This window comes from Melopsittacus undulatus, chromosome 4, assembly GCF_012275295.1.
Source record: "Melopsittacus undulatus isolate bMelUnd1 chromosome 4, bMelUnd1.mat.Z, whole genome shotgun sequence".
Taxonomy (NCBI): Eukaryota; Metazoa; Chordata; class Aves; order Psittaciformes; family Psittaculidae; genus Melopsittacus; species Melopsittacus undulatus.
In genome coordinates this window covers 89,330,640-89,345,876 of record NC_047530.1, presented here as the reverse complement: position 1 = coordinate 89,345,876, position 15,237 = coordinate 89,330,640, and the positions used below count along the sequence as shown (strand labels likewise).

At 58.4% G+C, this 15,237-nt stretch overlaps 1 protein-coding gene across 1 annotated transcript; it reads right to left on the bottom strand.

Annotated features, from left to right (window-relative positions):
* Positions 1-2,463: 2,463 nt before the first annotated feature.
* On the bottom strand, positions 2,464-3,440 carry CDK5R2 (cyclin dependent kinase 5 regulatory subunit 2). Its single transcript, XM_005154086.2, has one exon. It carries the CDS (start codon positions 3,421-3,423, stop codon positions 2,464-2,466), a length of 960 nt encoding a protein of 319 aa, XP_005154143.2. The 5' UTR covers positions 3,424-3,440.
* Positions 3,441-15,237: the final 11,797 nt, after the last annotated feature.

Sequence of the window (15,237 nt, the reverse complement as noted above, 5' to 3'; positions counted from 1 at the left end):
TTCTAAATCCCCCAATGAGGCCTAGCACTCTTAATCAATGAAACACAAGGGAGGAGGGGAAGGACATGGCCTTGCTGCAGCTGGAAGCATTTTAAAAGGCTGTGGCTTGAGGATGGAAGGTCCGAGGTTGTCTTTAAGGGGATCTGTAGGGTGGGAAACCTCCTCCAGTGAGTGCTGACAGGTTGCTTAGCTCTGGAGATGAGACTATAAAGCCCCAGGACTGGGGGTCAGGGCCCACTGGAAAAATACCCCCTGCTTAGAGTGGAGAGAGCCAGCATGGATGGCTGGGCTGTTAACCCTGCAGTGCTTCAGACCTCTCTTGCTGGACTGTGGTATGCTGCTTCATCTCACTGTGCCTCAGTTTCTCTCTCTGCAAAATGCCAATGGGGATTATCAGGCTCCCCCAGAAGCCCCATAGGAGCTCTAAAGGTCCAATTCCACTCCTGTTTGAACAGAGTAAGTCAGAGCAACAACCTTCCCTAGCACAAGATGTGGATATGGCCAAATTTGGTGTGAGCTGGGGTGTATTTTGGCCCAGGCAGCTCACCACAAGGTCACATGAATGTCAATCTGAAAGCAGGGACAAGAGTCCCCATCAGGGCCAGGGGAAGGCAGAGCAGCACAGGTCTTGGTGGGTTTACCCAGCCGCAGAAAAGCCTTGCACAGCACCCTGCCAGGTCAGCCCCTGCCACAGGGACATCTGTGCTGTCTTCCTGGCAGCACAGCTTTGCCTGAATGAGCCAGATTGGGCCTAATTAGCAGCTCTGCTGATGCACACAAAGGTAGAGAGAATCCGGCTTACCCTCCATGACCTGCAGAGCCAGCACAGCTCTTCCTGACTGAGGGGAGCAAGAGTGCCTGGCTCAGAGGGGCTGTGAAGTGCTGGATGTAGACCCCAACCAGGGAGCATGTGCTGTGCAAATTCAGTAGCTTGAAGCACAGCAACCAGCTGTGAGAAAGGCAAAGCCTTCCCTTTCCCCACCCCTCTCCCTGGGGGTCTGCAGAAGCACGCGGCTGGTAACTGGGCTAGCAACACAGCTCCCACAGCCTGCTGCTGCCAGGGAAGGGAGCCCAGCCCCGCAGAGCAGAGGCAGGGAGTGATGGGGAGCAGCTTTAGAAAAAACAAAGAAATAAAAATGAAGGTGACGTGGGATTCAGAATCCTGATTAAGTTCAGTGCAGCAGACATGCATGAGGCATTTCCATTTGGAATGGAGGCGGCCAGAAGAGCTCACAGGGAGACACAAGGCCCTCAGGTGGACCAGGACTAGCCTTGGGCACAGCAAACAAGAATGAAATTCCAACCTCCAACTCATACCAGGGAGTAAAACCCCCTCTGAGAACCAGTATCCCCCCCAGTTCCTCCTGGGGAGGAGAGGGGGCTTGACTGGGATCTTGGGGTACCCCTCCAATTCCCCTTGCACCCCACAGCCCAGCAAGTCCAGGCAACCACCACCAGGCCCATCCAGGCCACCTCTTTATTCTCCAGTGAAGCAAAGCAAGAGAGGAGGGGACCCCCCTCCCCGCCATAGCAGGCCCCTCCCTCTGGGCTCCTTAGGCCTTGTCTGGCGCAGACCCCTTTCCCCATAGCAAGGCAAAGGGGGGCGGGAGCTGAAACCACCCCACTGGGATCCCATTTCGTGGGGCGCACCGCAAAGAGTGGGGGATTACCGCAGGGAAGGGGGGTGGGCTCCCCTTCCCTCCCACAGCAGCTCGAACAAAGGGGCAAGGGGGCGGCTCCCGCGGGGTGAGGGGCAGCATCACCCATGCCCGGGGAGGGCCCGTATCCCCCACGTGGGGTCTGTGGGGCGGGTGGAGGCAGCGCCCACGACACGAAAGCCCGCGGCCCCTCCGGCCTTGCGCGCCCCCCCCCCCCCCCCCCGTCACGCCTTTGTCTGCTCAGGCGCGGCTGCTCCAGCACCACGGACAGCTCCGGTGCCGCGGCTCCCGTGGGGCCGGCTCTGTCCGCGCCGGGCCGAGGGGCGCCGTTCACATGCATGGTCTGCCCGGGGCCCCCAGCACCCAAGAGACACCCCCCACCCCCTGCCTCGCGACCCCAGCTCCATTTCCATCCCCTTTTTTCCCCCGTAGAGAAAACGCATCCAGGAGCCTCCGCTAATAGGCAGCTTCCCTCCCTCCTCTCCATCGCACAAGCGGGAGGGACACCCCCATATGACCACCACCACACCGCCCCTGGGGTCTTCTCCACCGTCCCGGAATCCCGGAGCGCTGACCCCAGCTGGGGTCGGAAGGGTTGGGAGGAGGGGGGAGCACGTCCGGATCCAGAGCAGGGAGGGTCCAAGCAGCTTCTCTATGGAGCTGGAGACCGGGGGGAGGTGGGGGGCGGGTAGGCAAGGAGAATGCGGGGCGGGGGGAAAAGGGGTGGGGGAATCCGGCAGTCCTTCGCTTCCCCTGCCCCTCGGTGCGCTGCCCCTTCCCCCGGCGCCGGAGGCCTGGTACCTCCCTAGCGATCCAGGCTGATCGTCCAGTGCTTGGACCCGTCTCCGCCCTCGCCCTCGCTCTTGAGGTCCTGGAAGAGTTGCGTGAAGTAGTGCGGGTCCGCGTTGATTCGCAGCATCTTGGCGCTGAGGCGCTGGATGATGCCCAGGCAGCGCTCCCAGAAGCGCCCCTTGTCGCCTTCCACCAGGAAGGGCTTGAGCGGGTAGGAGATCTCGTTGCCCATGTAGGAGTAGGCGAGATAGAGGCAGGTGAGGAAGGCGGCCTGCAGCTCAGCCTGGGTTCCGATATCTTCTCCCCGCAGCGCTTCCCGGCACAAAAGATAGACGAACACCAGGTTGGCTGGGGTGATGAAGCCCTGGTCCTGCCAGCCCTGCAGCAGCAGCGAGCGGTCCACGCTACGGAACCAGGAGATGAGCTCGCCGGGGCTCAGCTCCTTCAGGCGGTAGCAGCGGCGGCACACGAAGTCCCCCAGGCAGCGCAGCAGCTCGCCGGTGGACGCCTGCACCACCACGCGGCGCGGGGACCCTGGGGCTCGGCTGCCGGCCGGTGGCGGCGGTGGCGGCTTGCCCCCTCCGGAGCCCGGGTGCAGCTCCTGCGGCGCCGAGGGCACGGTGGGCACCGGCACGGCCAGCGGGCCTTGCTTGCCGCCTTCCGCCGGGCCCACCACCGACTTGCGCAAGTTCTCGCGGTTGCGCTGCACCACCAACGGGTCGGGCTGGCCCGGGGCCCCCGGTGGGGCCCCGCCACCGGGCTTCGGCGTCACCTTCTTGGTGTTCTTCTTCTTCTTGGCCGAGGCAGCCACCAACCGTTTCCAGGTGAGCGCCGAGATGAGCACGCTGGGCCGCTTCAGCCGGCTCTCGCCTTTGCCCGGCACCCTACCCGGTGCCTTGTCGGCCAGCAGCCCCCCGCCGCCGCCGCCCTTGCCCGAAGAGGCGGCGGGGGAGAGGGAGAGCACCGTGCCCATGCTAACGCCGAGCGGGACGGGCGTGCGGGGGCCGGAGGGCCGGCACCGCCCATAGGAGGCCGGGGGCTGTGGGGAAGGCGGCCCGCACCGGGGCAGCAATGCCCGAGGATGCTCCGCCGCGCCCGCTCTGGGCTCCGCGCCCACCGCTGCAGCCAGCCGCGGCCCCGCCGCTCCCCGCCTCCCCGCACACAGCCAATCGCAGCCGCACGGGCCCCTGGTGCGACCCGCCCCTTCGCTGGTGGGCGGTGGAGGTGGGGGGGGGAGCCCGGCGGAGACCGGCCAGGTTCTGCTGGGCGGCCGCCGCCCCGGCGTGACCTTCACCGATGGGGGGGAGCCTGGCGCTCCCACCGGGATGGTGTAGCTGGTACCTGCGGTGGTGTCACAGCTCCTTCAGCCCTCTGTGTTAGGGACATGGGGAGACGGCAAGGCCCTGAGGGGGTCCCAGAGGACAGGGGGCACAGGAAGGGTCTGGGGGAGAGGAAGAGGGTCTTCTGAAATTGGCCTTTCTCACCCACGTCCAGCTCTGTATTCTTACCTGCAAGGTGAGGGATGAACCTTCCCACACCAGCAGATCTCCAAACGGGAGGAAGAAGAGCCATGGAGAATGCTAGACGGGAGGATGAGGAGGAGTGAAGAAGACTGTGAATGTATGCTGGGGGTCAGCTGGAGAAGGCCTGGGGCTGGGGAAAGGCTGACTGTGACTGAACAGCCACCAGGAAGGATCTGGTTTTTGTGGCAGAGTCCCAGGTCTCATGAGACCAAGCCCAACCCTGGATACAGCTCTACAGGGGGTCAGGAGGCACCCAATTTGGGGGGAGCACACCCAGTCTTGTTGTGCAAGCTTTGGGTCCCCCAGCCTATCCTGCTTCTCATTCAGCCCTGGAGAGGAAATTTACCACCACGATGATGGTCACCAGCATCACACCAAAGTCAGGGATTTTGGAGAAAGGGGAAGGAGCCTATTCCAGGTCCCCAAGGCAAGACCAGCCAGCCCTGCTGCCCCAGGCTCCCAAAGCCCTCAGGGGAGGAGAGATGCTGCACTTCTGCATCATTGCAAAATGATACGCAATAAACCACCCACATGCACACAGCCTGCTTCTCCCTCTCCAGATCCAAACATGGTATGGATGAAACCTGCACCCTCTGCTTGCTGCTGTCCTGCCCCTTGCAGGAAGATCTGACTGTATTTCTCATGAGCTGGAGGATGGATCCTGCAGCTCTGATTGCTTCAGCAGGTGCCAGGCATCCATTAGAACAAAACGCCCCAGTTCCCAGGACTGCTCCTGAATGTAAAGCACTGGGAGAGGCAGCTGGGGAGGGTTTCATGGAGAATGTCTAGATGATGCATTTTGATACAGCATTTTATGTGTGAAGTGAGCACATGTCAGTGCCAGGATGTAGCTGCTGCTGGATGGATCTGGGCTAACAGGCAGTAATGAATTATCAACCTGGAGGAGCTAAGCCAGCCCCCCCCCCCCCCCCCCCCCCCCCCCCACTTCCTCCTGCATTGCTGATGCAGGAGGTGTTTGCAATGAAAGTGCAGGCTCAGAGCTGGGTTTCAGACCTTCAGCTGGGCCTCCCGATCAGCCTGGGGCTGATGTGCCTCATGTGGGGGCAGAGCAGAGGCTGTGGCCTCTGTTCCGTGGCAGAGAAGAGGGGCAGTCACATTCCCATGTGTCCTGTGCTGCGGCCAGCCCTGTCCTGCTGTTACCTTGCCGGAGGCCTCAGTTGGATCTGCAGAGAATGTGCATGTGTGCACACAGACCCCCAGACACATAGGTTTGCTTTGGGAGTGGCCAGAATCAAAGCAAATCTGGGCCAGCACCACCCAACCAAGTCAAGCTTAGGCTGGGCTGAAGTAACCAGGAGGAGTTGGTACAGGGGTACAAAAAACAGAGGAGGAAAATGACGACAAGGCTTCTGATGAAGGTTAAGTCAGTGCCTTTAGGTACACGGAGCTGGCTTCAACCTACTGGGAAAACGGAGGAACCCTAGGGAGGGGATGGGAAGGAGCTTGTATTCTTTGCTCTCTTTGCATGTTTGAGGATTCACTGATTTTCTCGCATGCAAACATGGTCTCATCAGAAATCCACAGCTGAATTTTGCAGGTGAGGAAGCAGAGCCCTTCCTGCATACTGCTTGCTCCTGCTGGAGTAAAATTGCTTCATCTGAAACACAGGAGGCCGCCCCCAGCCTGTGTGAGCTCTCCCAAATTGGCTTCTCTGAACACATTAAGGGCTATTCATATTCAGCAGTGCTGAGCTGGGCTTTGCAGCTTTCTACACAGAGGACAGGGCCAGAGAGTTCCTCTGCCTTCCCCAGCCTGTGCTTCTTGTTACCGCACCGAGCATCTCACTGTGTGTGTGTGTGAGTGTGTGAGTGCACATCTCCTGCCATTCCCAGGAGGCAGATTTGGCTGAAGCCTGTTTAAAAATCCCGCTTGGGGCTGTTCGGTGATGCAGCTTGAGGTCTTGGCTGTGAGCAGCAGAAATAGCTCCAGGGCCAGTTTTTCCTTTCTTTCCTGCAGCCTGTCCACCACTGTGGGAGCAGGTCTGGGGTAGAGGAGGCCAGTGAGCCCATAGTCCCTGCCCAAGCCAGCAGCAAGGGCTTCCTGCAGGCACTAGGGAATTACCTAAGCCCTGTGATAACAGCAGGATGTTTCTTATGCAGGTAAAGAAGAAGCTTTGCAGCTTACTTTGGAGGCATCTGTTCTTCCACGTGAAAGAGGAGGATCTTTTCCCTGCTCTTGAGTTTTGCACTTAAGGCTTCAGGCCTGAAGCTGGCAATGATGTAGCACAAACTATGTCCTTAGAGCCATTGCTGCTTGGCTCTTCCTTTAGGTCTTGGTTGTAAATAGTCGTCAAGGAAAGGCACAAAGCATGAGGGAGGGCAGCATTTCCCTTCCCCAAGGAATAGGGCCTCCCACCCCAGGCATCTGGAATGACATGTCTTTGGATGTGAGGGAAGAACAGAGCAGGGCTCCACTCACTGTCAGTCTCAAAGCTGCTCTCAGGCTCCTGCCCATGGCCAAATCTTCAGCTGCTGGTGGCAAGGCTTTCCTGGGACACTATTAGCATCCACAGATCCTTTGCTGCCGAGGGTCACTCCAGTCAGGATAACACATACCTCAGCTACATGCTAGCACCAACAAAGTGATGGTTTCTTGTCCAGGCCCTCAATTTGGGCTTTGTGAAGGGGTATCCCTGTCTTGAATCAGAGTTGTTCCAGATGGGGAGTTGGAGCACCCTGGTACCCAGCACAGCTGGCTGGGCTCCAGGGATGGATACAGGTGGAGAGATCAGCAGCACCAGTGGTGAGAAGCAGGGGTGAACCCAGGCAGTACTGTGCGAAGGCTGTAAAAGAGCTACTGTTGACCTGCAGGAACCACATGGTTCCCTGTGGGTGCCTGGCAGCAATGGGAGGCCCACCTGAGCTGAGCCTCCCACTGCACAGAGTCATGCAACTCTCCCTGTCCAGTGCAGGTGGGAACATAGGGAATGGTGAAGTCCGTGAGAACCCTCACATCCTTTCCAAACTCTCTCTGCATGATGCTGCCATGCTGGGGCTGTGGCTGTGGCTCAGAAACACACAGGCTCCCAGCCTGGGGTGGGGCAGCTCTCCAAGTGCTCCCAGGACATAAAAAAGGCATTTTGCAGGGTCCTGGACCCCCTAGTATGATCCCAGTTCCCCTTCAGACTGCTGAGCTGCTGGGCATGGACTTTGTGAGGGGTCCTGGCTGAAAGCAGCTGGCACTTCCTCCTGCCTGCTCCAGAATGATGAATGAGTGTGTGTTTGCTGGCTGACTGGAGCTGTTCTTTAATAGCTCACTTGCTGTGCGTGGTCTGTCTGCATTGGCAAAGGCAGGCAGGGAGCAGGACTGTCTCCCTGGCAGCAACTGGCCAGCCAGATCCTGTGCTGTGCTGCTTTACCCATGGAGAGGGAGCTCACAGTCTGAGTACATCTCTCAGTGAGCAGGTCTGACAGCTCTGCTGCTCCCCCTCCCAAGCCCGCACTGCAGGCTCACAACCTCCCCAGCACTCCTGCCTGAGCAATGAGAAGCCCAAGAGGACCTGGCTGGCAGGTTGTCTGCAGCACCCAGGGAGGAGAAACCTGCTTGTGCTTCTGGGTACCCCAGTCCAGGCAGCTCTCCTTTCTCCATCCTTGATCTTCCTCCATCCTTCCCCTTTTCCCACAGACACTGCAGCTGATCCAGGCTTAACCTGTGACACCTCCTTAGCGTGGCTTGGGGTGGGGGGCAGTGCCTACCTAAGATGGCTGGAGGAGCTTTTGCAGTCCCGGCACGAAGGCCAGCCCTGGGGTTCACGTGTCAGAATGGAGCATTGCACAGCCAAGTCGAGCAGCCCTGTTGCAGCCCCTGGAGAGAAGCTATTTTTGTCTTGCCATTTGCTGAACGGCAGTGCTGGGAATGGCTCAGAAAGATGGAGAAACACAGCTCCTCTGGGTGGAAACCGTGCAAGGCAGAGCAGGCATTGAATCTACATGGAAACACATCTCTGCTTCCTCATCCCTGAGCAGAGAGAGGAATCCTGGCATTAGGCATCCCCCAGCTTCTTCTGGTGGGGAGGCAAGTACTGGTATGGGGCAAGGATGGGGAATGGTACAGCGGCTATACCCAGAGCCCACATCCCTCCCAGGTCTGCTGCTATTAAAATCCTTAAGGGAAGAAGGTCTCATCTCTGAATGGGACAGGAAGGTGTAACAGGAAAGTCCCAAGCATAGCCATGAGCTGTTTAAATGCCTGCCAGCACATCCCTATGGTGGCAGGAGGAAACCCACACAGCTGCAGGCTGATGGAGGTTAATGAAGGCGCTAATTATCCCCCTCCGCAGACAATGAGGGCTCCATTAGCACGGGAAGTGGCGGGTGGTCGCTGAGCTGCAGTCCCTGAAGGCGCGAGGCGGGGATGTGCGCGCCCCGCAAGTACCGGGGGTCTCCGGGGAGCCGCCGGCCGGTGCCTGTGCTGCCCTCTCGCGGCAGCCTCTCTCGGAGCTCCCCGGGCCGGGCCCTGCGCCGCTCGGGGTCCCTTCCCCAACTCCAGGCTGTCTGGGGCCCGCGGCTCCGTGCTCAGGGCATCACAGCAGCTCTCTGCCTCCTCCCCGCTTTGGGCAGCCTCTCTGGCTGTCAGGGCACTGGCATAGCTGGAAGAGGCTGCCACTTGGCTGAGCGAAAGTGTCTGGTTGATGTCCTGGTGGTGGCAGTTCCTTCCTGCTACCCATCATCTGCCTGTGAAGATCCAGCAGCTCCCAGCCTGCAGCTTACACAGAAGTGAGGACATCTCTGGGGCCTCCTGGCAGTGAGAGGGCTGTGGGTGAAAGGGTTGAGGTCTTTGTTCTGCAATGGAAGGGGTGTCATGGAGTTCTGTGTGTGAGGAGCATCCCGGAGCAGGGGAAAGAGGGCAGAGGGGAGAATGGGGCAAGGAAAGCAGCTGTGCTACTCCATGGCAGGCGGCAAAGACTGGTCCAGCATCATGTAGGATGCTGGGTGCTGAGACCAGGACTCCTGGCTTCCAGATCAGGCTTGTTCCCACACTTCCCTGGGCAGCAGGAGCTGAGCAGTCCATCCCCACAGGATTACAGGTCTCGTCGTTTAACTTCCTCCTGGAGGCACAATGGGGAGCTTCAACGAGCAAAGTCTGGGTCCCAGGGGCACAGCTGGCACTGCACGAGCCGTCCCTTGTGCTCACCACACAGGCTGTGTGCATGCCGAGGTGCATTTGTGTGTGCGCAGCAGTTTGTGCATCCACAGGCTGAAGCTGCCCTGGCATCCAGACCCTGGGGTGAGGCTGCCATCCCCTCTCTTTCCTAGCGGTGACAGAGATGGCAGGGTCACAGGTTCAGCTCTTGGGGCACCTTGTTCCAGGTTGGTGGCCAAAGGGACCTGGTGACACTCGGGGGGGCCTCGCTGCCCACCAGGTGGAGCTGCACCCCACGTTTTGCTGTTGCTGGGGTGGCCCTGGGCCAGCTCTGGTTTCCTGCTGCCTGGCTTTCCCTGCCCTAGCGGGAAAGTATGATGGCTTTCCCCAGCCCTCCAGGTAGTGCACACATGAAAGACAAGCATGCATGTCCTGTCCACATGCTCTGGTGACAAGTACTGACCCTCGCTGATCTCACCTCCCCAGTAGCCACTCGGGAAGTTGCCTTCTTGCATGTAGACGGTAGATATTGATCCAGTATTTTGGAAGCCTTCTCCCCAACAGCCACACAAGGGAGACTCAGGATGTTGTCCTCAGTGGTGTTCTGGCACCATGTTTTTCTGGTGCTTGGGCCTGACTGCATTCACTGCACAGATGAGGATGGAAAAAGTCCCAGCCCCTGCCAAGCTCTCCATGTAAAGCCTGTTGCCATGTAAAGCATGTTGCCTGTGCCAGCTGTGTGTGGGTCCCCAAGGACCTCTGACCCTCTGGAGCTGCTGCAGGCCATGCCACTAGCTCTTCTGTGGCTGTTGATGGGACCCTAGGATCTGTGGTCCTGAGGTGGGGATGCATGTGCTCAAGCACTGCAGCCCCGTGAGATGCAAAGGACTATGAGGGTAAATCCTTCCCCTGACATCTCATTGCCTCTGTGGGGCTTGGCTCAGGGCTGCTGAGGACTGGCAGACTGAGATCCAGCTGCTCTGTACCTTAGCTTGGATCCAGGGATAGGTGTTTCTGTGCTAACTCCAGGGAGCCAATCTGAGACCCACCAGCCTCTTCTTACAGCCCTAGACCTGCCCCATGAAGCTGGGATCTGGAAGACCCCCTGCTCAAGAAATCCACTGCCTTTCCTAGCCCCTTTTCTCCCCTGATCGTTGCCATGCAGTTCCATGCAGGTATTCCATCACAAACCATTCCTCCTCTCCCGGTGGCACCCCCAGCGTGTGACAGTCAGGGGCACAGGGACTGGGCAGTCAGGGAGTTGGAGAGGGTCTCTTGGCCTCCTCTCCTGGAGAAGGGTCTGCTCCTTGCATGGTGGGATGCTGTCAAGCCTGGTCTGCGGTAGAAGCGAGGGAGGCAGCTGTACAGGAAATAATCACGGCTTGTTCCAAGATTAAATCACTGGCGGGAGCGCAAGAGAGGATAAAAGGAGCCGTCTGTCGTTAGAGGGAATATTAACCCGGCAGCAGGACGGGAGGGGGGGAATTTTATTCCCTGCACTTGATGGCTGCCAGCCCTGCTGTGCACGCAGGGCTCAGCACTGACAGCATCTCTCAGCAGGACATGTGTCCTCCCTCCCCATCTCAGCCCACAGCACAGACCCTTCTCCCTCCTCTGTTCGAGGGAAGGATGCTGCTGTGAGGATCCTTCATGATTTTCAGAGAAGTGGGGAAACTGAGACAGGATTATGCTGCGTGTCAGGCACCACACAGAAACACCAAACCACTCGGTTCCTCCATGCGTTGCTCTTGCTCTGCCCAGGTCAGGTCTTCATCCAGTTTCTCCGGATGAGCTCAGTGTGGCACAAAAGGTTCTTGTTTGGTCTGGTCCTTATCTGGGACCTGCCTCGTGGTCCTTCAGCATGGGAGCTGGGCTGGAGCTGAGCAGGTGGGGCCAAGGAGCAAGGGAGAGGGCAGAGGGAAAACAAGAGACCAGCTGCAAAGGGGTGAGCCAGCAGGGAGATAAGATAGAGGGAGAAATGCAAAATATGATGGGTGGCAGGCAAGAGGGAACGTGGGAAACTCCTGAGGACCTTGGATCAGCCCAGCGAGGAGACACACTTAACGGGGCAGGACCTCTGGGGGTGCTAGCTAGCTGTGGTGACAAGCTCTCAACACCACTCCTAGCCCCTTGTTCTTAGCCTGGGACCTTTTCTCAGGTCCAGGAGCAGCTGTGGTGGCACCACAAGTACCCTGTGTCCTGGTGACCCTCAGTCGCTCCAGGGATGCTGCATGGGGACTGAGCACAGCCTTGGAGAGATGATGGGAGCAGAAGAGCTCACTTCTGGCTCCAGGGATGTGGGGAAGGGGACGCCTTCCCCACAGCCCAGTGGGGCAATGTCCATGCTCTGGCTAGGCTTGGCAGCCCCCTCCTGCCCCTGGAAGGCTGTCCCAGGCCCACTGCAGTGGGGAGGAAAGCCGTGCTTCATGGGCCAGCTCCAGGATGAGGTTTATGGGCTCTCCTGTGCCAGGATAAACAGACCCATGGGGGCCAGGGTTTGCAGCAAGTGGTTCATGAAAGCCTGCAGGCCTGCGCCTAGGGGCTCCTTCCCTTTGATGGAAGAGTCCCAGCGGCTTCCCAAGCAAGATGATTCCAATTCCTTTCCCCTCATCCCCTTTCTTTCCCCCTCAGCCCATTCCCTCTCCAGCTGAGGCCTGGAACGAGAGAGGAAGATGAACTATCCTTGGCTGCCTCTTCCAGTGTGGTGGTACCCCACAGAGCCAAAACCTTCCATGCAGGATGAGGCCCATGGTGCTCAGCCATCACATATGGGGATGCCTGTCTGTGTGCAAACTGCCTGAGCATGGCCTGATTTTGCCTGAGCAAGTTTCTTTATCAGCCTGCTCCCTCTCTGGGGAAGTCATTTGAGAAAGGCCAGTGCTGCTGCGAGCATCAAGGCAGTGACTTCTCCCACCAGCACAGCTGATGGGGGATCAGCCCATGACAGAAACACATATTGCACCCTTGGTATTCAGAGCCAGTGCTGGCAGCAGCAGTGGGTGCTGTTGGTCACTGCCTACCCCCTGGGCCCCATACCTGATGTTCCTCACTAAGGAGAGGCTCCCAGGGCACCAGCTCCATGGTACCAGGGGTGGGCTGAGATGTGTGGGTGGTTTGCACATACATCCATCCCACAGCATCCTCAACAGCTCTTCTTCGCTTTAGTCAGAGAACCTGGAGTGGATGGAAATCCTGAAAGCTCATCCAGAGCCTGGAGTTCTCTGCAGGCTTACACCTGGGGAAGGTTTGGCCTGGCTGCACACAAACCCCAGCGAGCAGCCGTTGCCAGGATGCTGCAATTTCCAAGCTAACATCAAAAAGCAGCTGGGGATTGGCTTGTGAACGCTCCCACACAGCACATCCCTTGTGTTTTATGAGCGATATTTTACAACATAAGTGCTGCTATATTAAGCCACGCATCTAACTGGAAAAACAGGAGATGGCGAGGCAAGCACAGCTACCTCCATGCTGCCTGCTCTAACGCTGTGTAAGCGAGTACTTCTCCTGCTCGGGCTCTCTCCCACCTCTGTCTCCCTGCCCAGGCCCCTCTCCATGCAGGCAGGTACAGGTATCTTGTGCTTTGGGATGGAGATTTTTCTTACCTGATACAGCCCTGCTTCCGGGGTGGGCAGGAATGGCGCTAGTCTCCATCTTTTAGGGCAAAATCCTTACTGGCAGCAGGATGTCAGGGAGGTTGCAGGGGGTGTTTGGCTTCAGTTGGGGTCTTTCAGCTCCTGAGCAAAGGGAAGGCCAGCCTTGGCCTGTGTGAGGAAGGTCAGCTCTCCTCACCACTGAGCAGATGAAGGGAGAAGGGGTCCTTTCTGGCAGCTCCAGGGGGAGGCTGCTCTCTGCCTGTGGCTGTGCTTGGTCCACGCTGGCACCTCTGTTATATCCCTGCACCCAGCTGGTCAAGGTGCTGCCCTGCTCCTCCTGCAGTCCTGAGGAGCAGAGGGAAGTGGAGAACTTAGGCCACAAAAGCCCCCTGGATGAGCCCTGCTTTTGTTCCTTACAAGCCCCTGGGGTAAGGATTTGCACCGGGAGGCTTGGTTTTCGAGAGCTCCCACCATCCAACCCTGACCTCCATCCCCATCTCTCATCCATGGAGATAGATACAAAGAGTGTGGCTGTTGTGCCTTACCTGGGGACAGTGGAGGGAGCAGTCCTTGGCAAGCCAGGACCCTTGCCAGAGAGCAGTGGATTTGATTTATGTTCCTGACATTTCTCTCCTGGTTGGGCAGAGCTTTTAATAAAGAATGAGTGATTTATGGCTCCTTTTAAGTGGGAAGGAATGTTACCTAAGGCAGTTTGCCCCCAACACCCCCGCCTCACTGTCTCAGTGAACCCCCAGCATCTGGGCTAGGAGGAGGGGAACAGAAACTGCCTCTGCCCCCATCTTTCCCCAGAGCCCTCCCCACAGCCAAGGTGGCCCCAGCACCCTGCCCTTCTCCTAGCAGCAGCAGCCCTGGCTCCATCCAGGGATGCCCTGGCACCCCAGGGAGAACAGTGCAGTCTCCCCTCCAAACTGCCCCAGGCCTCTGCAGTGAGGCAAAATGCAGCCCACATGCCACCCCACATGCAGCAGTGATTCAAGAAAAGCTTCTGCCCTGAGACCCCTCTGCTCCCCTCTGCAAGGACTCCTGTGGTAGCTGGCCTGGGGACAGGATGAAAGCTCCACAGCAGTTGTCATGGTTACCGGGTATCAAAGGATGTGGGCTTCCCGGTGATGAGCAGATCTAGGAGGATGCGGGCTGCCCTCAGCCTATCCAGGTCCAGCCTTCCCAGGGTGCTTGCGCATGGAGCCACCTTCAACCTTGTCCTCAACCCCTCTAGACCCTGAGCCAATACTGGCCAAAGCCCCCAGGGGTGGCAGCAGCTTGCAACTAAAGGGGCTTCTTGAGGCCTAAAATGGCTCTGTGGCCTCCCAGAGCAGATAAGCAAGGGAACCTGTCTCCTCTCCCCCGGTCCTGCTGCCTAGAGAGGATGGAGAAGGCCACAGGGCTGTGGCACATGATGACCAGTCAGAATGGAGGTGCAGAGGAGACTCAGGACCCTGCCAGCCAGCCCCTTTCCTCTCTGGAATAGGCTAATGAGTGAGGACAGGGGATAAGAGCAGGGGCGGGGGGAGCATCTCCCAGACAAAAGCCGTCCCAAGAGGCTCCCAGCTGCTAATGAAGATAAAGTGCCCAGTTCCTTTTCTTCTCTCAGTGAAATCTGATGGCTAAGGGGGAAAAAATGCTTTCAAGTGTATTCATCTATAACATGGCCTGGGAGGCAGGGATTCCAGCAGCCAGAGCAGCAGCTAGCTGAGACACTGAGCTCACACTTCACCCACGTGCACACACACACATGCACGTGCACACACACACACGGCACACACACACACACATCCATGCAGGCTGCACACAGTGTGTGTGCAACACCCACAGAGCACACGCGCTCGCACACTGACAGCAAAAGCCCGGTCTTTCTCTGCATCAAAACCGCAACCGTAGGTGAAGGCATGTGCTGAGCAAAACACCCCCTGCCCACACAGAGCGCCCGCACCGGGCTGCCAGATCCCACACGTGCCCTGAAACGCACATGGCAAGCACAGCACAAACACGGGTACGGAGCACGCCAAGGGTGCTTGCCCGGCACAGGCACGTGTGCACACGCGCGCAGACACAAGCACACACGTGTGCATGCGTCCTTCCCCTGTCCTCAGGCCTGGTGGTCATGCAAACACAACCTGTGTTGTATGGCCGTTGTGGGAGAGGGAAAGTGATGCCCGGCAAGGTCCTGAGCGTGGAAGCCCTTGGGCATTACTGCAGTGTTTCTGTAAGCATGTGAATAAACCTCATTGCTATTGATACATGGGGGAGGCAGGGTAGAGGGACATGGGCTAGGGCTGTCCCAGGTCATCGATGGGTGGACTCCCACCCCATCACACCCATAGGATCTGTCCCCAGCCATTCCCCCTGCCTGATGTCCCATGGCACAGCCCTTGAAAGTCTCCTTGGTCTTCATTCCAGCCAAGATCTGCAGTGGAGTCCCACTGCTGCTACCTGCCTGGCAGCTGCTCTACCCAGACACCCTTACACATGCCTGGATCAGACATGCCACGGTCAGTGGTGCTGTATTTCCAAAATGCCCATCACCAGGCTCTCTGGGAAGGATGCTTT

What these genes read in the sequence shown, in the direction of transcription:
- CDK5R2 (XM_005154086.2), bottom strand. Translation starts at nt 3,423, where the DNA reads ATGGGCACGGTGCTCTCCCTCTCCCCCGCCGCCTCTTCGGGCAAGGGC.